Source organism: Cheilinus undulatus, linkage group 11 (genome assembly GCF_018320785.1).
Source record: "Cheilinus undulatus linkage group 11, ASM1832078v1, whole genome shotgun sequence".
In the NCBI taxonomy this organism is placed as follows: domain Eukaryota; kingdom Metazoa; phylum Chordata; class Actinopteri; order Labriformes; family Labridae; genus Cheilinus; species Cheilinus undulatus.
The window spans coordinates 16,628,051-16,651,524 of record NC_054875.1 but is presented as its reverse complement, the minus strand read 5'-3'; the positions used below and the strand labels follow the sequence as shown (position 1 = coordinate 16,651,524).

General features: G+C 37.3%; 1 protein-coding gene across 1 annotated transcript in view; it reads right to left on the bottom strand.

Moving 5' to 3' along the window:
- Positions 1-1,773: 1,773 nt before the first annotated feature.
- cfap74 (cilia and flagella associated protein 74) overlaps positions 1,774-23,474 on the bottom strand; it is a 74,012-nt gene continuing 52,311 nt past the window's right edge. Inside the window, 15 exon segments of the mRNA XM_041798707.1 lie at positions 1,774-1,878; positions 2,331-2,465; positions 5,245-5,369; positions 7,110-7,242; positions 7,407-7,561; positions 9,406-9,544; positions 9,729-9,884; positions 10,110-10,229; positions 12,481-12,536; positions 12,658-12,767; positions 15,386-15,520; positions 17,347-17,473; positions 18,093-18,225; positions 20,804-21,062; positions 22,016-22,149. Of these exon segments, the coding sequence (XP_041654641.1) occupies positions 1,774-1,878; positions 2,331-2,465; positions 5,245-5,369; positions 7,110-7,242; positions 7,407-7,561; positions 9,406-9,544; positions 9,729-9,884; positions 10,110-10,229; positions 12,481-12,536; positions 12,658-12,767; positions 15,386-15,520; positions 17,347-17,473; positions 18,093-18,225; positions 20,804-21,062; positions 22,016-22,149 (2,022 nt within the window).

Sequence of the window (23,474 nt, the reverse complement as noted above, 5' to 3'; positions counted from 1 at the left end):
GTGCAAGTCAAACTGACAAAATCAACTGGTTGTTTTCGCCTACAGTCAGAGATAAAGGCAGAAGGGACAAACACAAAGTAGTGCAAGGACCATAAGTAGCAATATCACACAGTATTAGCAAGAGATCAAAAAGGAAATCAGATTAGAAAAAGAGGGAAAATAGCAACACAAATATTGTCTAATATAATCTCCTACATTTCATAAAACAAGTGATATTACATGAGGCTAAGCTCATAATGACCTTTATGCGCAGGTTTGGATACAGTAATCTGATTTTGCATAATCCCCCACAATCTCTGATAAATGCTTATAGCAAGTATCTCTGAGAGAGGTCAGATCCTATTGGTCTGTTTTGCGGCTTAACTAACATCTGCTGTCACTGTCACACATGGCCTGGTTCTCATAGAATTGCTATGCAGTTGAAAGCTATTCAACAAGTTCTCTAGTAAGACATCTAATAATTTTTCTAAAACAACAAAAATCCATTATTGATAATACAGAAAATAAACCAAAATCAAAACTGCAAATGACTCATTTCAGCAATATCCATTGAGGGACTCTAAACACCTTAACATGTGTTCATATTGTTGCTGCTGTTTCTTTTTCCAGAACAAATTATTAAATTAACTGCTTTATTGATTTTAATGACTATCAAAATAAATGGGAAATCATCAGGTAATTTGTATTTAAATGGAGGAATTCTATAATTTTAATTTTGAAACACTATTTTGAAAATGCATTTTAATATGAAATACTCTGTGAGTGGTTATTTATATATTTTTTCATAAACTTTCCTATGAGGAGTATTATGTGAAATTCTTTGTTACTTCCCTTCTAACTTCCTTTTACACTAAAACTGAATAAAGTAATTTAATATTGTCCCAGTACCTATTTCATCTTTTTTTAAAAACTCAATTTTTATTATAGAATTTTCTTCACTCAGCATTTGAAATTGATATACTGAGGTGTGTATTAAAAGGGCTAAAACTACTAAAAAGGGTATAATTTTCCAATATGTACAGCTGATACCAATTTTGAACTTTAAATGCTATTATCTGCTGATATTTTGACCATAACATTGTGCATCCCTTATTGATACTCCCTATATAAGAAGCTTACAGCTCAGCTCTCACCTTTGCCATTTACACTAATAACTAGACCACTATTCCTAAAAACAACATGGCTGTTTTCACCACTTTTCTGTATTTCTCTTTAAATCATGGAGCCTTCGCTGACATCACAATAGAAATTAAATCCAATGACAAAGGGGATTGCCCAGAGCAGTTTTTAAAATGATCTCTCAGTGATTCTTTTCATTTACTCTGAGAAAAAGGGGGAAAGTTGGTTTTAATCTTGCCAGCGAAATGTCCCCATCACCCTAGAAAAGAAAGTAGATACGCAAAGAAGAGCACTCAGGTTATTTCTGCAGTTTTAATGGAACAGTTTTCAATGCACAAAACTATGAGTGCTAAGAACCACATAGCTTCAGTAATTCATACTTTTAATTACTTTGTATTATTTCAAATTCTATTTTTTACAAGCTCAAAAGCGCAACAAGTCAAGGCCATATTTGCTTTCATCAAATGTTTATGCTGTTATGAAGAGTTTCTGTTGCAAAGGTTTCAACCATGGAGTTTTTACATGCTTCAAAACCTGACAGCAAATACAAAACTGTTAAATGTTAAACTAACATAAAACACACACTCACACACAGTTGTAAGCTTTCTTTGTGAACTGCATCAGAGCGTGATTGGTATCAAGGTGCAGTAGAGGTCAATCAGCAGTGGTGGAGGCAGAAGCCATCAGGGTGACTTTGTAAACAGTCATTTCATCCCCCTTCAAGTAAAGAGATGCACATGCCTGCACCACATCATAGGGCTGGAATAGACACACACATACACGATAACACAAACGTATACAAAGAATCATCTTAGCCAGTTGTAGAGTGACATTGAAAAAATATTTGTTGCTTGAAGGTTCATGGTGGTGTTATTGTGAACAACTCTGTGTAACAAAATGTAGACATTTCACTTATTGCCACAGCTAAATCAATTTGTATTTTACTGTAAAAGTAAACAAATTTAATTTCTAATTAGACATGAAAGAACATCACCAGAAAATATACATATATTTTTCATAAAAATTGCTAAGAGGTAAAAAGACTACTTCAAGTTAGCTGGAACGTATGTTTGTAAGAAGGCTCGTTTTGATATTTAATCTGAAAGCTAGAGGTTGCACTTCAATGATTTTAAGCTATCTATAAAAATATCATGCAGTCTGTTCTGAAAATGTATCTTAATTCAAGTCAATACCACTAATCTTTTACTCACCTTGTAGCCACTGTAGGGAGTCCATGCAACATTGATGGTGCATCTGTGCCCTGCCTCCACGGCGCCTTTGCTTGGTTCCACACTGAAGCCCTGCTTCTGCAAGGATGTTAAGTTATCCCAGTGAAATTCACCATTCTGGGGAAATAATAGTCAAGATTAAACTATTTCACCACAGTGATACCCACAGAAAACTAGAGGAGGGTTCCTCAAGAGTTAAAGTCTGTTCCTGACTGTATTTAAGCATGGTCTATTTGTGTTGCTCATTACAAGCATCTTACTGACAGACTAAATTAAACTACAACAACATAACACTCATCTACCAGTATTGTAACTAAATTAAATAAAATGACATTTTTAAGAGAACTGTGTGAACTGCCCAAAATTAAAATGTACTGATTGATCAAATAGAAAAGCCTGAGCATGTACAGATCATTTAGTCCTGGAAACAAAACTGCCTCTCAGCTCATCTCCCATTTTGTATTACTCACCCATGTAAAGTATTAAAACATATAAGCAAACACATGGCTGTCTGTTTGAGCTGTGTGCAAGGCCAATTAGCTTTACCTTGGGTTTTTTTTTTTTTTTTTTGTTTTGTCTGCAGCTGGCTGGCTCTCTGAGGATGTGTCTGTCAAGCAGAGTTTGCTCTAGTTCTCCATGGCTCTCTTAACTTTTTCAGCTTGATAGTTATAAAAAAAAAATGTCCAGCTAGCTATGACCAGACATAAAACATTTATTCAGTTAGAAACACTATTTCTAATAATCTAACAGTCGGCCAAAGAATTAGCTATGAGCTTAGAGAGCCCAACTGTGTTACTTGCATAACCACTTGTGCCAGCCATTTGTTTTTCTCTAGCACCACCTCGTGTTCAAATATGGTCAACTCCAGCTCCAAAAAAACCCAGGAAGACCACAATGCAAACTCAAATTCTGTGCATTATGTGCCAGTGAAACACAATAGGTTACTAAAGTTGTCCTAAAACTAAAAAAAACAAACACATTACGGGTAAATTCAGGTAACTAAGGTAAGAGGCTCAATCACATATCTGTCAGCTAACAAAACAAGGCAAACGCCATTATTAGTAGAATTGAGTACTTGAACACAATTTCTGATGCTCACTGACAGACCAACCCATTACAAAAAGAGTGCATCTGGAGAGTATTTACAGTGCTCCACTTTTCCAAATTTTGTTATGTTTTGTTATTTATTCCATAATGTATTACATTCATTTTTACCTCAAAATTCTACACACAATACCCCATGTTGACAAAGTAAAAAAAAATTGTTTGAAATGTTTGCAACTAAATTATATTAAAAATTAAATACAAAAATATAACATGTAGATATGTATTTGCAACATTTGTCATGACACTCAAAATTGAGCAGGTCCATCCTTCAGATGTTTCTACAACTTCATTGGAGTCCACCTGTGGTTAATTCAGTTGATTGGATTTGATTTGGAAAGGCACACACCTGTCTATATGTCTCATAGCTGACAGTGCATGTCAGAGCACAAACTAAGCCATAAAGTCAAAGGAATTGTCTGTAGACCTCCAGGACAGGATTGTATTGAGGCACAGATCTGGGGAAGGGTACAGAAAAAAATCTGCAGCATTGAAGGTCCCAATGAGCACAGTGGCATCCATTATCCATAAATGAAAGAAGTTTGGGACCACCAGGACTATTCCTAGAGCTGGCCACCTGGCCACTCTGAGCTATCAGAGTAGAAGGACTTTAGTCAGGGAGGCGTCCAAGACAGGGAGGTGCAGCGCTCCACTAATCAGGCCTGTATGGTTGAGTGGTCAGACAGAAGCCACTCCTCAGTAAAAGGCACATGACAGCCTGGCTGGAGTTTGCCAAAAGGCACCTGAAAGACTCTCAGACCATGAGAAGCAAAATTCTGTGACTGGGAAACTGGTCAGGGTCGAGGGAAAGATAAATGCAGCAATGTACAGAGACAGCCTCAATGTTAACCTGCTCCAGAGCCCTCTGGAAGTCGGACTGGGGCGAAGGTTCATCTTCCAATAAGACAACAACCCTAAGCACACAGCCACACAGCCTTTGGGACATAGATCATCGGTCTGGATGCACCTCAGCTCAGTTTTGAGTATCATGGCAAATGTTGCGAATACTTATGTTCATGTTATGTTTTTGTATTTTATGTTTGATATTGTTGCAAACATTTCAAACAAACTTTTTTCACTTTGTCATCATGAGGTATTATGTGTAGAATTCTAAGTTAGAAAATGAATTTAATCCATCATGTAATAAGGCCGTAACATAACAAAATGGGGAAAAAGTGGAGCACTGCGAATACGTTCCAGATGTACTGTAAGTCTGCATTCTCTTCTTTGATGTTATTGAATGTTTAAAGTGTACTTTTACTATTAATACTTTTGTTACTTTTTTTGTTAATATTGCTGAATAGGCCCTATCGTTGTCTGGAATTAACTCTCTCACAAGCCATCTCTTCGGCGGCTACAATCTACTTAGGCTCACTGAGGCCTATACTTAGAACTATGCATGTACTAAATATCAGGTTGTTCATGGAAATGAAGGTTATGTGATCTCATTGAAATCTGCCATCCTCTTCATGTATACAACACTAGGAAGAAACAATTCATTACAGGAAAAAACTTTTGCCCAGCAACATACCCAAGCAACTGAAATCAGTAGCACTTTTAAACAGTGGAAAACCAAGCAAAGAAATAAAATTGAAAAGGAAAGACATTCATATATTTATAGGAAGTAGAATAATAACATGAAATTTTGCATAGTTTGTGTGATGTTTCCAAATCAAACCAACAAATCAACTATCCTCTGATGCATCACAGAGCACTTGTTGAAACATGGTGGCAGTCAGCTCCATGACTAAGTCAACCGTCTGCCTTGTTATATCTGCTGACATCACATTACCTTCTTACTGGGCTGTGTGGAGCGTATGCAGCCCACCTCCAGCTCCTTTACTGCTGGTATTATTGCACCTGTGCAGTATCTGGCTTGCAGAGTCACCAGCACAGGGATCTCTGTCAACTCTGAGTCTGCAACATAAAAGGACCATATAAACATTGTAGGCATTTTTTAAAGTTAAAGCCAATGCACACATTTTTTAGTCAGCTCCAGTGACCACTGGACATCTTGAAAGTGCTTGCAGAGTTTATTTGCATGCCAGCTACTTTGATGCTCTTAAGCAGTGCTGGACCAGTGGTTCCATTTATAACCTGACTGAAATACCTAAGCAGATACAGGATAAAACTCTGACAGTTTGTTTCTTAATGTCTTCAGAGTTTGAACCTTACAAACTTTGGCCATATTCCTCTGCCACACCATAAGGCTGACATATGTAGGCTTTAAACTGAATGTTTCAAAAAGTTTTTTGTTATGAAATTTGATCTAAAGAACACCTGTCAAAAACAGTTGTAACCATTTTCATGAGAACCAAACTACCATGAATCGAATTGTGCAGTGCTTTGCTTTTAAACATCCAAAAAGATCCAGGGTCAAACCATCAGCCTGAGCCCTACTTTTTGTTGGTAGTTAACAAACGGTATATTATTAACATAGTAACAGTGGTAAACATTATTTAGATGAAACTATGGAAGCAATTTTATGAACAGCATGGCTGGATGTTAGTATATGCCAGTTAGCATTTTGCAAGCCTGTGCTAGATACAGCCTTTGAAAACTACTAGCTGTACCCAACTTATCAATTTTATTCAATACATCAAGCTATAAACCACGTATAACACTTGTTTTAATTACATATGGTGCATTTTTATACTTGACATTAACAGTGTAGAGGAGAGGCAAAGTGGTGCAGTAGATAGTACTGTTGCATCACAGCAAGAAGACTCCTGTTTTGAACCCCTCTTTTGAGGAGTCTGCTTGTTCTACCATGTCTTTGTAAGTTTTTTTTTGCAAGGTGTTCCAGCTTCCCCCTGTTCAACTACATTAATTACATTAACTGGTCACTCAACATTACCTGTAGGTGTAAGAGAGTAGATGACTAGTTGTGTGTCTCTATGGCTGGATTAAGACTGCAAGCCAAGTGACCTGAATATGATTTTTAAAAAACTTAAATCTAATTTCTTTCATAATAGTTTGAACATCAAAAGTCAAACTGAGCCTATCTCAGCTGTCACTGGGCGAGGGGCGGGGTACACCCTGGACTAGGTGGCAGTCAATCGCAGAGCTGACATAGAGACACAGACAACCAGTCACGCTCACATTCACACCTACGGCCAATTTTAGAGTCACCAATTAACCTAATGAGCATGTTTTTGGTGGTGGGAGGAAGCTGGAGTACCCGGAGAGAACCCACGCGTGCACGGGGAGAACATACAAACTTACAGAGAGGTCCTAACCGGGAAGTGAACCAGGGACCTTTTTGCTGTGAAGAAACAGTGCTAACCCCTGCGCTGCTGTGCAGCCCCTCCAGGGAACCCATGAAAGGAAAAGTGATGGATGTATGGATAAAATACAGGAATTTTTTGGTATGGAGCTACACTGTTTTTTTTTCATGACTGTTAAAATCATTAGTCATCTTGCTGACAGTGTCTTTATGTTCCTTAGATGAGGCCCCAGTGCGTTTAACATTCTGAGTCTCTTGGGTAATAAGCTTGAAATTTAATCAATTTCACAAATGATTATCATGACGAATGAGTACCAAAATGATCTCCTCCTGGCTGATTATATGTTCCATTAGACAAGCTACTGTTCTGAATACCAAAAACCTGAAGGTTTGAAGTTGATCACCTTGAAGAGAAAATTAAGCTTTGATACCTTTAAGATGCAGTTGACCTGTTATGAGTGGTGGCAAGAAGGCTTCAGTAGGCACTGTGAGAAGTTGTTCTCCATAAAGATACATGTTATGTGAAGACGCTACACCCTTAAGATCCCTCACACATACCTTACACTGAGAGGCAGAATTGACACAAGAGAAACACAGTAAGAAAATAACACATACAGGGTGTACTAGTTTAAAATCAGCTGATAAAGACAATGTTCTGGTTGTATGATGACATGTTTTCATGTGGTGTGTGTGTGATTGTGTGTGCATATGTGTGTTGTTCAGCTTACCTTGTTCATTAGCTCAACTGTCAGTCTATCTGAATAGGTAAAAAATGGATGGTCAGGCTGAAAGGTGACAGTGATGTCCTGGCTCTGTCCTGGAGCAATGCTACCCTCTAGTGGCATCACACTGAACACACGTAGCCCCCTGTAGTTCTGGGTACCTGGAAAGGATTCAAAAGACACACTATAATAATTACTGTGTTCTTAATTGTTTGCAATGCTAGTTCTGCTTTGAAAAATATCTAAAATTATCATATTCTTTAATTAAACACGGATAATAATGTAAACATAGAGTTTTAACCCTGTTGCTTTTTGGGGGGTCTGTGTCTCTTTGAAAATTATTTGCTGCAGGTTTACTTTTCATAAATGTTTTTAAACTTTTTTACAGCCCTTTTCCCATTTTCAGTGGAACTTGTTGCATAAGGCATTTTTATATATGTATATATCTATGAATTTCATCACCATTCCTTAATTTGAAGCTCATGTCTCCCAATGGCAGTCTTCCATGACTGTACTTAAACAATTTAACATACAAATATATTTTTGTAATGTAATTATTTTACTTATTCAATATTATTTAATTGCACTTTAGCACACCACTAAAAGAATAAGATTTTACCTTTTTTTCCCTATATACATCCTGTAGAAAAGTGTAAGAGAAATGCATGCACTTGTTTTAAGATGATATAATTAATCATATAGGAGTTTCTAATTCATTAATGTAATGCACTAAGCTCAAAGCTACTGTCAGTTTTTCAAAATGCCTATTTAAAGGTATGAGAGTACCATGGCCATAAGGGAGAGAGGTGTTTGTACACTAAAATTACTAAGAATTGAAAAGAAAAATAGAGAGATGTCCCAGATTAAAATCTAAAGGTCACTGCAAAACAATTAAAAATACAAAAAATACTTGTATTTACTAGTCAGTTTTTTCTGTCAGTGCTCTGTGATGTAAAAATAAATTTGAAGTGTAGTTTGACAACATTTATTTTATTTTATTTGACTTCCTATGTACTACAATTTCATCTGACTTATTCACAGAAGTAGTGAGGTCTGTTTTACAGTCTCATTTATCTCATAAAATGTTAATGTAGGCATTTGTTACTGATCATACTGGATCACTATTCAAAATAAATCCTAATCATTAAGAGATGCTGTAAGACTTTAATACATTTCTTACTCTGAAAATTCTATGGAAACATTTTGGAAAAATGATACCCTGTTAAGCATTAGTAAAGCATCAGTAAATGCATAACAACATTTATAAAGTATTATTAATTAATGATGATGCCATTATCAAAATTATAAACAGTTTGATATATTAATAAAGCATTGGGAAATGTGATTAATCTCTAAAGCATTATCAACTGATTTTACATCATTTCAAAAAATAATTTCAAATGCTTTTTGATGCATTAGTAAAGGTAATGCTAATTTGTATTTAATTTATGTCAACTCAGATTCATCAGTGATGAATTAATATACCATTAGTCAAGAGGTATGGTTAGGGTAAGAGTTAGGGACATAAATGTGTAACTAATGAATCAATAAAGCATACCTAGTTATTGCTTATAACCAACATATAAATTTTAACCTGATGACCTCAGCTTTACTAATGCTAAAAGAGAAACATCTAAAGTGTTACCGACATGTTTAATGTTTCAGAGCTCTACAATGCACACCTTTTACAATCAGAGTTAATTTTGGGCAATGAGAGAACATCAAGTGGTAAATGGTATATGGATTTGAGCCTGAATAGCACTTTTCTAGTCATCTGACAACTCAAAGCGCTTTTTACTGCAGGTCACACTGTAACATTCAAAAACTGATGGTACTGTAGCCCTTTTTTGCCCCACTTCCTTTTTCGTGACACTATCAGTCATTTGAAATGCATAAAAAACTGGGTGTTATAGAAACGTATTGGTTCATGTCTTTTAAGTTTTAGATTCTAACTGTGAAAACTGTCCAGTTTTCTGCAGTCACTGCACAATTGATTAAATCTTACCTACTATAGGTTGGACCTGAGTGTCTCTATGACTGCAAGGCTCAAGGGCCACACCATCAGCTTCATCCTGAGGCCTGAAGGGAGAGAAGCTGGCCAGCAGCACCCTAAAACTCACTGTCACAACAGAGCTGTTCTGCAGCTGTAGACAAAGAAGAGCTTAATGATTCCAAAGTTTAAGCCTCATCAAAAGCATCAGTCTGATCAAATGCTCTGGGGTTGGCTGATTTTAGAATGAACTTAAATGAATACAAATTTAAGAAACCTTTATTTGTATTTTTGTTCTTCTTTTTTTAGTTTTTTTAATCATTAAACTGTTCACTGACCTTTAGGACCTTTGAGGTGCTCTCCTGCTTCAACACATATCCAAAGTCAATGAGACCTTCTGGTTGGTTGGTGGTAACAACAGGCACCACACCATCTCCACACAGAGTAATTTCCAGAGTCATCTTGTGGCTACGCACCTCCAAAGTTTCACAGTACTAGAGAAAAGTAAGGTAGGGTAGTAGGGTAAGGTAAAACTTTATCCTCAATATGTTAATCCTTGATGCAACTTGACATGAACAAACTCCAATCAGTGGATTAGGACTATTAATCTTAAAAAGCTCAAATTCACAGATAGGAATTGGTGGAAAATTGTGACGTGCAACATTTTAAGTTCCTACAATAGCCAGTGCTCCATAAAAAACTGTACGACATTTACATACCCTTTTCTCCAGAGATGGACTGAAGGCCAAGATCAAAGTGTGTTTTTCTTCAGGTCTTATACACCGTAGAGCATTCAGGAGTGAAAAAGGACCATTTATGTCCAGTACTGATGACGTAAGCTTGAAAAAGGTCAAGGAAAAGTAGTAAAACTAAACTTACAGTATATATTTGTTCAAATCCTTACTTTTACCTTTTCCAGAGATTACTTTTGTTTTTTTCCCCATTTTTATTTTTAGGGTTCTATTCCTGAAAAGACAGTTGTAATAAGAAGCTTAAACTTGGTGAAACAATCTGTTATCAGCCACCTGTGCAGAAAAACATAAACTACATGCAACTATTCCCTGAAATTCCCAAACACAATTATTCAGATGGTATGCTGGTACTAGCACCCACAAATGCAATTTTGGAAAGGCCATGTCCCTAAAGCATCTGATTTGTACAAAATCTTATCAACTGATCAAGAAAGTATTTTAGATTTTGAACACATGTTTAAGTGCAGTTATTGAAGATTTATAAAAATAAAGACTTTGGCCATGGTCCATTTACAGTTATATAGTTCATTAAAATTGAAAAACTTAACTGAATGAGCTGATACAAGGTAGGGACATAAACTTTTGCATCATAGCAAAAGGTGATGTAAAAATACTTAAACAAAATTTGATAGCAAAGCCTGAAGGTTGTGCTGTGATTGAGATTGTTGACTGCCAACCCCACCCTTTTGACACTCTTTTGTCTAGTTTTTATTTTTATTTGTGCAAAAGATCATAGAAAGGCAGGTGTTTATACTTACCTATGTTAATTTTACCTGCATAATTTTGGCTTTGTCATTTTCTGTACTTGCAATGCAAACTGTGCCGTAGGCTTGCACTAATATGAGCTCTGGACACAAACGTACATAGGTATCTCAGAGAACCCCCGAAATTTGCATCCTATTTGTGTGTGTGTGTGTTTTTTTTTTTTTCCAAATCAGCATAAAGTTGAAGTTAATTAACTTCTGATTAAATGTTGAATTAGTTCATTAGTTATTTGTGTATTTTTATGTCCTTAGACAGTTAGTACTCTTTAGATGGTGACTGATATCCTATACATAACCTTAGGCAAAGAGACATACAGTGCACTAGAAAGTATTTAGACCCTCTTTACTTTTTGTGTTTTTGTTATGTTGCAGCCTGACTCATCACAAGTTATCGCAAACGCTTGATTTCAGTTATTGCTGCCAAGGGTGACACAACCAGTTATTAGGTTCAGGGGGCAATTACTTTTTCACAAAGGGCCAGATAGGTTTGGCCTTTTTTTCCCTTTAAAAAATTTAATAATCATTCAGACACTGCATTTTGTATTTACTTGGGCTGTCTTTGTGAGATCTAAAAATTGGTTTGATGATCCAAAACATTTAAGTGTGAATAATATGCAAAAAACCCGGGAATCAATACTTTTTCATGGCACTGTACAATACAAACAATACAAACAATACACATTTCTGAACTCATGCAAACTACAGCAGAGTCAGAACCTGACCAAACAAATAAGGTAGATCAAAAGGATGTGCTTTTAAAAAGAGGTGTGCTCAGGCCTGTTGGTGGCACACTTTTATACTGAGGCAGTAAAAAGTGACCACACCCCTGAAAAGAAAAAGTCGCATTATTGGCTTAATTTCTCTGCCATTTAATTGTAGCTTTAAGTTAGTATAATGTACATGTATTGCTGAAATTTTCCACTCTACTTGTTAAATAAAGAGTTTACCCTTGATTCTCCAAATCTAATATCACCAATGCATTTTATGGTACATAGGTGTTAACTGACTTCCATGGTATGGGATGGGGAGCATCCTCTTGCAACAGAATACAGCTTTCAGCATTGTGTTTTCCAGTGTAAAGGACATGCTAACACCTACCTATTCCCTCTACAGTTTCAACTCAGGGAGATTTCTGCCTAATTCTGGTTGAATCTTGATGTAAGACTGACACTAAGCTTTCAATCAAATGCTCATGATAAGCACTTCCCTTTCATAACAGCATAAACAAATGGAAACACAAGGAAAATGCGTTACATTTCTTAAACATAACTACCAATGCCACAGACATTCATATCCAAAATATAAACACAGACCCCCCAGCGTTCCTTCCCATGCAGCAACGGGTAAAAACATGTGATCCAGCAACAAAATTAGTTAATGTGACCTTGTCTCTTTGATTATTTATAAAGGCCCAGAGATTACTTTGCCAGTATATTCTATTCTGCACAATATAATTGGTGTGTCTGGAGATTAAAACTGTAACTTGAGTTTTTCTGCTGTCTTAATGTAAAGATGTACTTATTGTTTGAGTTTTCACTACATCAAGCTTATTCCTCTATGCAGGACAAGGATACATCCAAACACTCTTTTGAAATGTTCTGAACCACAATCCTCTGGATCTTTTTTTCTCCTAAACATGGAAGACACAAAAATAATATTACTAACTAATAAAAGAGTACAGTATAGGCACCTGTAAACATGAATGCGAAATGAATAATCATCAAGGAAGCAATAAGTTTAAAATCACTCACCAATTGCCACCTGGTGGAAGTCTACAGTGCTTTGGCCATTGTTGGATAAAACCACCAGATGGGGTTGTACAGCAGGACACTGCAGCTTCAAGTAAACAGCATTCATGGGACTGTGGACATAAACCATTAAACGTTACTATACTGCATTGCATTACAAAAAACAGAGCCATGATCCTCAGGCCCTAAAATGGCCCTGAGTTAAATCGGACACCAATTCACAGTTTGTTGTGTCTCCAAATGCTAGCTGAAATTCTTCCATGCAAAAGGAAACCATATATAAACCAGATTTAGAGATGCTGCTGGTTTTCTTACAGACTCCAGGGTCCACACTCATTTCATACGGACTGTGGGAAAGAAGAAAACTGCCCTGAGAACTGACCTTTCAAAATCTGACCATCTCTTGGAATTTCTGGATGCCAAATTCTCTAAGACAAAAGCAAGTATCTGTAATGATATGGAGCTGTGCTAGTGCACATGGCATAGCAGGGCCAATTTTAGTGATGTGGAGGCCTAAGCAAGGATCAATATGAGGCCCTCTCCCATTTAGCTAAAGGCAATCTGAATAACAAAATGGCCAAAAGTACTTCATCCCCTAAAAGAGCATCACAACTTGAACTCAAGACAACATAATATTTTGACATGTCTCTAGGCCAGGTGGAACTTGCTTGCTTGATATGAGGAAATATGGGCCTTTTTATGTGGCTTGAACTTTAATGTTGAGGCCAGGGGTTCCTCCCAAGGACTTCTTTGGATAATCAAATCAATTTTGGTGCTATTTCATTTGTTAATCTTGGTAGTTGTACATCCAGAATACAAGTCTTACTCACTGACAGTAAGTTAGAGTACCTCATATTTTATGTACACCTATGATGACTATATTATGAGGCCCCTTGAAACATGGGGCCTTATGCAATTCCCCATCTTTGTCCAATGGTAAAACCACCTTTGATGCATGGGTAACTTGTGAGGGCACAATGGACATCTTGTTCAAAGAACCACAAAGTGAAATTTAACCTAAGTAAGCTCCAGACATTTTGGAATAAGCACAGAGTGAAGGCAAAAATACATTTGTAATTGCTATAGGTAAGACTTCTCAATTGTCTTTGAACTCTGCTTCTACATCTACATCATGTGACTGTTGAATACGGGAATTCCTCAAATTGTTCCTTCTACCTCAAATGATTTACACACTCTGCAGTACTCCTCTGTTAAAAAGGGCCATGCATAACCCCTCTGCAATTGTGCCACCTATTAGTATGGCAGGACTTCAAAGTCCCTATCCATAGCCTTACCCTACTGGGTTTTTGCTTTCACTGAACTGATAAAAATATTCAGCCCAATCTACTTAGAAAAACCAAGGCAACTTTTTTCATCAATTTTTTTGTGGTTTAGCCAGATTAATCTTTGTAAAAACTACTACTTTATTTATTTATTTGTTTATTTATTTATTTATTTGTGTTTGCATAAGAAAAAAGAAATCACAATTTACAATTTATGCACACTTTTCACAAGGAAAGTATACATGTGAGATTGTGCTGGTGAGGTAAGGAAACCCAAGAAGGGCTTTTAATTAAACCTCATCATAAGTAGTCATGACTATTAACCAGTAGTTTTGGTCAAGATTAAAATAAACAATGGAAAAAAAAAATAGTAACAAGTAAGGCAGTGTAAAGTGTTGACCATCAAAAACAACAATAATCCATCATGATGAACAAAGGAATCCCAGCAATGATCTCTGTACAACATTCAACATCTAAACTCACCTGATCACATAAATATACTCTGCCCCAGGGCATCATGGGGAAATCATGCCTACATATCCCCAGATTTGAATCCCACCAATCTGATCTATCATCACTGCCATGTCTTCAGTTAGCAGTTAATCTATTCCTGATTGTTAGAAAAGCCATTTATCACTCATTTGAAATACCTACAATGCATCACAAGGGGCATTTATTAATGGATAATGTAGTATTTTGTAGTTTTGAAATGCAGAATTAAACTGAGTAAAGGTAACAAAGTCAGGCTTAGTTACATGGATAAACTTTGGAAGATTGGCTTACATTACCTCAATTGTTCTGATTTAGGTAGAAAATCAAAGTGTCTTGTATTTTTAACAAAAGAAACGGACAACAAAATTAGATTTACTTATATCAAGCTAAAAACTTGGATTTTTTTTTTGTTGATATCGAAGATTAAATTAGGTTAAATTTAGTTTTGCCCAGATTCATTTTTCCTCAGTGTGCCCATCTGTTGCTTCCAAAGACTAGACAAAACCACACATTTTGAAGGGCAGAGAAAGCCAAAGATAGACCTGTGGATATAGTTATAATTTTCTCAAGACATCATTGCTTTCTCAAACTATGGTGGGGATTATTTTTGGCCAAGACCAGTGTTCTTAGGGCACTACATAGGGTCAACCTAGACTTTTTGGGTAAGTTATTAACACAGAAAACAAAACTTATTTTCTGCAAAAATTAAAATCATTAGTGGAAAAAAGGGGTGGAGGTATGTTCAAGCAGTTCATGGTCAAAAGGAGCTTAAAAAATACTTAATAAATGGCATTAACTGCATGTGAATATTGTTCTTTATTCACATGTGAATAAACAAAAGAACTTCAGGGGGTGTATGGGTTCGTTTTTGTACCAAAGATTAACGATAAAAATTCTGAGATGACAGGACCTTAAATTTTCAGGTCCGATATATAAAGAAAGGGATTCATTATCACCTCCATGTTGGCTTGTCCTCAGAATCTTTTTCTGATGGCTCTCCATCCAGCACATAGCAGGGGATGGTGTACTCTCTGTAGCGTTGGGTGAAGGAGTGTAGTAGGGAGACCCTTGCCTTTTCATACAGGTTTGACCTTAAAAGAAAACAGTAAAGATTCTCAATCAAACAAACTAAATTCACCCATTTTCATCATTCCTTTCAACGTAAGCTTTATGTTTTGAGGATGGCAAGGTAAAAGAGACTGACGTATTGAAAGATCCACAATGGGAATAAACAAGGAGAATGTAAAAGCAAAAGCTTTGTATGATTGCCAAGTGGGTTAGATCTTTGACTTCTTTGGGCAGAGTTTCAGATACAAGTGTAAATAGGATTCTAAACTTGGCACGAAAAGTAAGTAAATTTGTGTTTGGTAAATCATTTGTTTGTTGTAACAATGCCTCGTCGCAATAAATCTTATACTGTTGGAAAGCCTGTTTATTTCCCTTTAAATGGTGCCACATTTGTAACGAATACGTGTTTGTGTGATGAGCAGCAGAGTGTGTGGGTTGCGGCCATAAAAAATTTGCCCAATCTACTCCGCCAATGTCAAACAGCTTAATCTGCCATTGACTCTCATTTTGACACCCCAAGAAGAGCATTTCCTCACCCTGTCAGCACTTAGGAAGTGTAGACTGTCTTCTACAGAGTTACAATCTGGGTTTGCAAGACGATATGGCTATGGCCAGACAATCCAGAACAGACTGTACACAGCCAAAGCCCGGTCTTATAGGACTGCCAGGAAGTCTGTCATGAGCACCCCTCACCTTAAGGGCCTTTTGAGCTGGTGTCAACAACACATGCACTGAAACCTGAACATGTGAGGGAATTTTATGTTCAGTGATGAGTCCAGATCCTGCCTACAGCAGTTGGTGTGTAGAGGCAAAGTGTGGAGGGGATGCGGAGAAAGCTATGCTGATTGCTGCACCGATAGAGAAACATCTTTTGGCAGAGGCAGTGTGATGGTGTGAGCCAGCACATCCTTCACTGGAAAAATGAGGCTTGCCATCAATGGAGACAATCAAAATGCAAAGAGATATCAAGATGAGATTCCGCAACCAATTCCGTGTCTTCACAGTCTGGGACTGAACTCTATCCTCCAAGATGACAACGCTTGCCCCTGCAGAGCAGGGTTTATCAGTGGCTACCTCCAGAATTTGGGAGTGGAGAAGGAGGAATGGCCTGCCAGTAGTCCTGACCTCAACCCCACTTAACACTTGTGAGATCAGCTTGAGAGCACTGTTTCTGCCAGAGTGACCAACACAACCATACTGGCTGACTTCTGCTGGTTGAAGAATGGGATGCCATCCGGAAGCAGTGTGTGACCAGACTGGTGACCAGCATGAGGAGGAGGCACCAGACTGTTGTGGCTATGTATGGTTCTTCAACACACTACTAAAGCTACTGTTAAATGAATTAATTGAAATTGCCATTTTGTCTTGTTTCTTCAGACTCTAATCATCCAATTCACCAAACAACACCAAACAAGAGTCGATGGCCAAATAAGCCTCCTTGGCAGATTTTTTATGGCTGCAACCATCATACTCAGCTCTGCGGCTCCTCCCACAAATGCATGTTCCTTACAAATGCGGGACCATTTAAAAGAGAACTAAATAGGCTTTCCAACAATATAAGATAAATTGCCAAGAAGTATTATTACAACAAAGAAATAATCTACCCAACACAAACTTCCTTATTTTTTGTGCAAAGCTTATTTAATGTCTGAACGATATTTCCAACACAAATATTTTATTTTCCAGGAAACTTTCATATTTTTTTAGATTATCTACTAAATAATGATTATGTTTTAGCAATTCAATGTGGCCAACTGGATTTGAATGTAAAAGTATTTTGTTGTACAGAGCAAGAAAAAGATTGATGACATGAAATTATTTTGTTGTGAAGAAATGATTTAAGTCCTACCCTGGGCTTAAGTCAGCAGTGTTTGGTGAATCAGTAGGTTGGTCCATTGTTGGGCTGTCCAACATCTTGTTCTTTGGAATCACAGAGATCTTCTTTCGCTTACTGATCTCCAATTGGTCATCCTTTTAGTTAGAACCCACATGCGTGATTACTATAAATACTATGACATCATACTACCAACACCTCTTCAAGACTATAACAATTCAAAGTCACCACTTTCTGACATGGATGAGTGTGGGCAAACTAGACAAAAAAGCTCTTTGTGAAGATTTTTGTTTTGCAGGAATTGATGAGTTACTATTGCTGATTGTTTTTGTATTTTAACCTATTAAACATTACATCAGAAATATAATGTTAAATTGCTTAAATAACAGTGCAGCCATATTCTTTTGCAAATTATGTGTTATAAAGATATTTATGTTCAGTGCATTTTCACTGGGCACAAATGTGTGCAGTATCATTAAATAGTAGAGTTGAAGCATAAATTAAAGCTTGATGAGGCGTAGCCGAAGCATGAGTCTCACAGAATCAGACAGGAAACTGAGGATATTAAATAGGAGTGTGTGGTTACATAAGACATGCAAGTACAATATGCATCTAAAAAGCTTGTGGTCTAGATACAGCAGAAAGTATTATGCAGTGTGCACATCTCTATAAAACACAGCATGTGCTCAATTTTAAAGCTCTGATGTGGCAGGACTGATTCTACATAAGTGGAAGGGTTAGATTTGGGTATTTATGTTTTCTTACTTGCTTTTCAGTGTCTCTAGGCTTCTCCAAATCCTCTTGAAGTCCTTCTTGCTGGAGGAGATGCAGTGCCTCATCTTTGATCTCCTGGTCTTGCAGTCTGGGTCTGAAAGTGACCTGTACCTGTTGTTTCTAGGTCAAAGAAGATCATCAAGAATACTCATATTCAGAGAATTCAATTGTATCACTTATATTTCAAGTCTTTATTTCTTGAAATGTTGATGATTATGGCTTACAGATAATGAAAACCTAAAATTCAGTGTCTCAGAACATTAGAATATTGTGAAAAAGTTCAATATTAGAAAGTCATGGTGTCACACCATAATCAACTAATTAACTCAAAACACCTGCAAAGGTTTCCTGAGCCTTTAAATGGTCTCTCAGTCTGGGACAGTAGGTTACACAATCATGGGGAAGACTGCAGACTTGACAGATGTCCAGAAGACAGTCATTGACACCCTCCATAAGGAGGGTAAGCCACAAAAGGTCATTGCTAAAGAAGCTGGTTGTTCACAGAGTGCTGTATCCAAGCATATTCATAGAAAGTTGAGTGGAAGGAAAAAGTGTGGTAGGAAACGGTGCACCAGCATAACGGGATAACCACAGTCTTGAGAAGATTGACAAGCAAAATTCATTCAAGAATTTGGGGGAGCTTCACAAGGAGTGGACTGTGGCTGGAGTCAGCACATCAAGAGCCACTACGCACAGATGAATCCTAGACATGGGCGACAAATGTGGCATTCCTTGTGTCAAGCCACTCCTGAACCAGAGACAGCTTCAGAAGCGTCTTACCTGGGCTGTGGAGAAAAGGAACTGGACTGTTGCTCAGTGGTCCAAAGTCCTGTTTTCAGATGAAAGTACATTTTGCATGTCATTTGGAAATCAAGTTCCCAGAGTCCGGAGGAAGAGTGGAGAGGCACAGAATCCACGTTGCTTGAAGTCCAGTGTGAAGTTTCCACAGTCAGTGATGATTTGGGCTGCCATGGCATCTTCTGGTGTTGGTCCACTGTGTTTTCTGAAGTCCACAGCCAACGCAGCCATCTACCAGGACATTTTAGAGCGCTTCATACTTCCTTCTGCTGACAAGCTTTATGGAGATGCTGATTTCATTTCAGGACTTGGCACCTGCCCACACTGCCAAAGTACCAAAAGCTGGTTCAATGATCATGGTGTTGCTGTACTTGATTGACTAGGAAACTGGCCTGACCTGAACCCCATAGAGAATCTGTGGGGTATTGTCAAGAGGAAGATGAGAGACACCAGACCCAACAATGCAGATGACCTGAAGGCCGCTATTAAAGCAGCCTGGGCTTCCATTACACCTGAGCAGTGCCACAAGCTGATCGCCTCCATGCCACACCACATTGATGCAGTAATTCACGCAAAAGGAGGCCCAACCAAGTATTGGGTGCAGAGAAATGAACATACTTTTCAGAAGCCTGACATTTCTGTTTAAAATATAATTTTTGTATCAATCTTACGTAATATTGTCTTATCTATCTATCTGTCTGTCTGTGTGTCTCTCTGTCTGTCTGTCTGTCTGTCTGTCTGTCTATCTATCTATCTATCTATCTATCTATCTATCTATCTATCTATCTATCTCTATTTATCTGTAAGCCATAATCATCAACATTTCAAGAAATAAAGGCTTAAAATATTTCCCTCTATGTGTAATGGGTCTATATAATATATGGGTTTCAGTATCTGAAATGACTGACTAAAAATATTTAATTTTTTCATTATTATTTTTTTTTTTAGATGTACTGTACCTGTATCTCACAGTTTCCCCACTGTTCTCAAGGATTGGCTACCTTATTAGATACATATATATATATATATATATATATATATATATATATATATATATATACATACACACACACACACCCACACCCCCCCCCCTCACACACACACACACACACACACACATATATATATATATATATATATATATATATATATATATATGTTTTTCCTTATACAGGTAAGTTTTCAAATTTCATATGTCAGAATAACCTCAAGCTTAAATTGTATACTTAATAAATTTAAAGGTAAACATCTTTGTCATAGCTACAATGTTAAATTAAACTCAACATTAGTTCCTCAGTGACCTCTGCAACTCTCTGCTCTACAATTTTGGTCTTTGAAAAGCCAAATTCTGAAAAAAAATTATCTTATGCCATGATTGTGTAACTCTTTATTGCATAGACTTAACCATAATGGAGAAATGGTTGAATTAGGAAAACAGGAACTTCCTTCTTTTTTTAGGGATAAACTAGAAGACACTTGCTGTTTACAAAACTATCAACTTTCATATTAACCCTGTCATAACAGTGACTATGAAGTACATTCTACATGCAGATGCAATTTTGTGTTTGTGAGAAATTCCATGAAGTCCTATCTTTTTAAGTATGATACAAGAGCTCACTTGTCACCCTCAGCCACCCCACAATGCATTGCATCTCTATACACTGTCCAGTGACAGAGCAAGCCAGCCAACAAGCAGCATAAAATCAAAGTAATTGTAAAGCCAATCATTTTCCCATGTATTAAAATAATATTTACATAACTACATAACTGTAAGTAATTCATGTTTGTATACTTCTCAATTCCATATATGGCCTATTGTGAGCTTGTAATATACTTATACCCCATACCTGAAATGTGTGATTGATACAACAGTACATGGTTTCAGACACAGCCAACCAACCTGGCCAGGCAGAAGTCTTCCTGCCAAAGGAGTGATGCTGATGTCTGAGTCCTTTGGTAGCACAAATGAGAACAGTTTGGAATCTACAGAAGCCATGGCATCACTGTCCACAGGAGAGACTGGTTGTTTTGACTGGTTAATCAGGTAGAGTATGGCAGTTGAGTGCCAACCTACACCTGTGGCCCCAAATTGGACCAGAGAATGAGAGAGCCTCAATGGTGGATAAAAGCCCACTGCTTGGCAAGACAAGAGGAAATCTCTGGTGACAAAAAAGATGAGATGTTTAATTTTAGATTGTAGCATTGTAAATACATTCTTAATGTAATTAACTTGATCACGTTACATAAACAAGCTGATATTGTTAAAGTGGGGGTATTATGCCTTTTTTTCAAGGCTTTGCACACCTCTTTGATACCCACGAAGTAGCTTTACATGGTTTACAGCTCAAAAACTCCTCATGTTTCTCACACTGGCATCCTGAAAAACCCTTATTTTAACCTGTGTCTGAAACGCTTCATTTTCGCTGCTGTCTCTTTAACAACCCCCTCTCCACAGACCTGCTTCCCTCCGATTGGCCGATTTTCTGGAGGCTGGCCAGAGGCAGGGCTCAATGTTTTGTGCCTGCCCCTTCCAATGTGGCTATGTTGCTATGCTAGTACTTGAAAACTTTGAATGAACCGGTCCGACTGAGTAAAATATGGCGAATTTTGATATCTATCCGTACGTGTTAGACCCAGAGTCTGATGCTGATAGTTTGGGGAGAGAGAGGGGGAAGAAAACCAGCAGCAGTGAAAGACAGAGCAGGACGTATCTGTTTGGTAAGTGTTTAATTACTGTGTTACTAAATGGCTAAATGGCTAAAAGGCCTTGTGGGGGCGGTCTATTCTGCTTAGCGGCAGCACAGACGAACCAGTCAGATCCTATTGCGATGACCTCATCAGTTCGCTCCATCAAATCTCGTCTCGGGAAGATCTCAGAGAGATTCCCAATGAACCATTTTCATCTGTTTACACTCTAATTCCAAGATTTCTGCCACATAGGTTTATCTTGTGGTTTGAAAAGTTGCATACGTGAAGTATGGACACCCAACATAGTGACTTCATTTGTTTGTTTTAAAAATCGAAAAAATGTTATACCCCCTCTTTAACATATACTATATTAGATAATCAATAACACATTTTAGTTACGAATAACACAAGGTTGAAAAGTAACCTGTTAGTTCCGGATTTGCAGCTGAGCTGAAAGCGGTATTTTCTGGCCTTTTTTGCACTGAAAATCAAAAAAATCTCCAAGGTCTCTTGTGGGAGTAGAGTGCCAAAACCATCATTAGGCTGGACCTCAATGAACTGTTGTGTGAGAAAACACAAAGATAATTTGAATTTTTTCTTCTGCAAAATTTAACTAAACATAATGTGCTTACATTCATTTCCAAATTCAAGTTGATCTTTAAAAAACTCATTCTACATTTATTTATTTAAGCTCCTGTAAGGATTTGTTCCATAGGTTATAAAACAAACTTAAATTGCTACTGCTTACCTATGTCCAACAGCAGTAAACAAGACCTTCAACAACAAGTTGACTGTTTCCACATTGTTATTATTAATGCCCTAAAATCTCTGCAGCAGGGTAGGTGTCAGAAAAAAACAGCCTTTACCAGTATCTTTCATGGCAAAGTTTCTCAATGAGAGATACATTTGACTATCGAAAGAAGTAGGGAGAGATTTTAAACAAAACATTACCTAAACATTTACATAAAACTGCAGAGAGATAAGACTTTTGGTTTGTCCGCAGGGGTCTCCAAACTTTAAAATCCTGTTTACACTGAAATTAGCATTGCGATGTTGTATGATTAACAACAGCTGTGCTAAAATAATAGCAAATGTCAGGGAAAAAAAGAAAATGGGATACTATCCTCCTGCATCATTCCAATAAAACTTTCAGCCCTTTGTATTTATAACAATAAAATATTTTGAATTTTCCAGGGAATTTTCCATGCTCAAAGAACGGGCTAGATTCTGCTATTATGGGTTTCTACCAAGTGGTCTGGTTTGGTTTAGTACAGTTTGGTATGATTTGGTATCCTGACCAGGCTTGTATTTCCACAGCCAACCATACCACTGCTTGCTAGTTGGGAGTGTAAGCTAAGATGATTAGAGCCATATCAGCTGTCCTACAGCATGACATCATAGTCTGAAACAGTGTTGCCTCCTGAAAATGTCAATAGTGAAGAAAAATGTAATAATCAACAAAGGGTAATAATGGAGGACATCCAGCAATGTGTATTTTCTTCTTGGGATGTGGCGGTTTATCACAAGAAAAAGACAAGCTTTGTCTGACATAGGGCTGCAGGAAAATATAACCATACAGTAAGAAATTTTATGTTCTTTACTCCTGAACACTTTACTTTTGGTTCAGCACTGTTCAGATGTCTGATCTACCCCTCTGCAGCCATCCTTGGTAAAAACGCAGCACTTCCCTGTTCCTAATGGTGCATTCAGTTCTCTCTGTATCTCTTCTTTGTCAATAATCCTTTGGAAGTTCTGTACCTTCGATGTTGTCCACAGGGCAGTGCTGTGCTCCAACTGCTGCCTCAAAATTCACAGGATATTTAAACATGGCATGTTTTGTTTAAGTTAGAATGGTACAGATTGGTTGTTTTCCCAACTTTTGT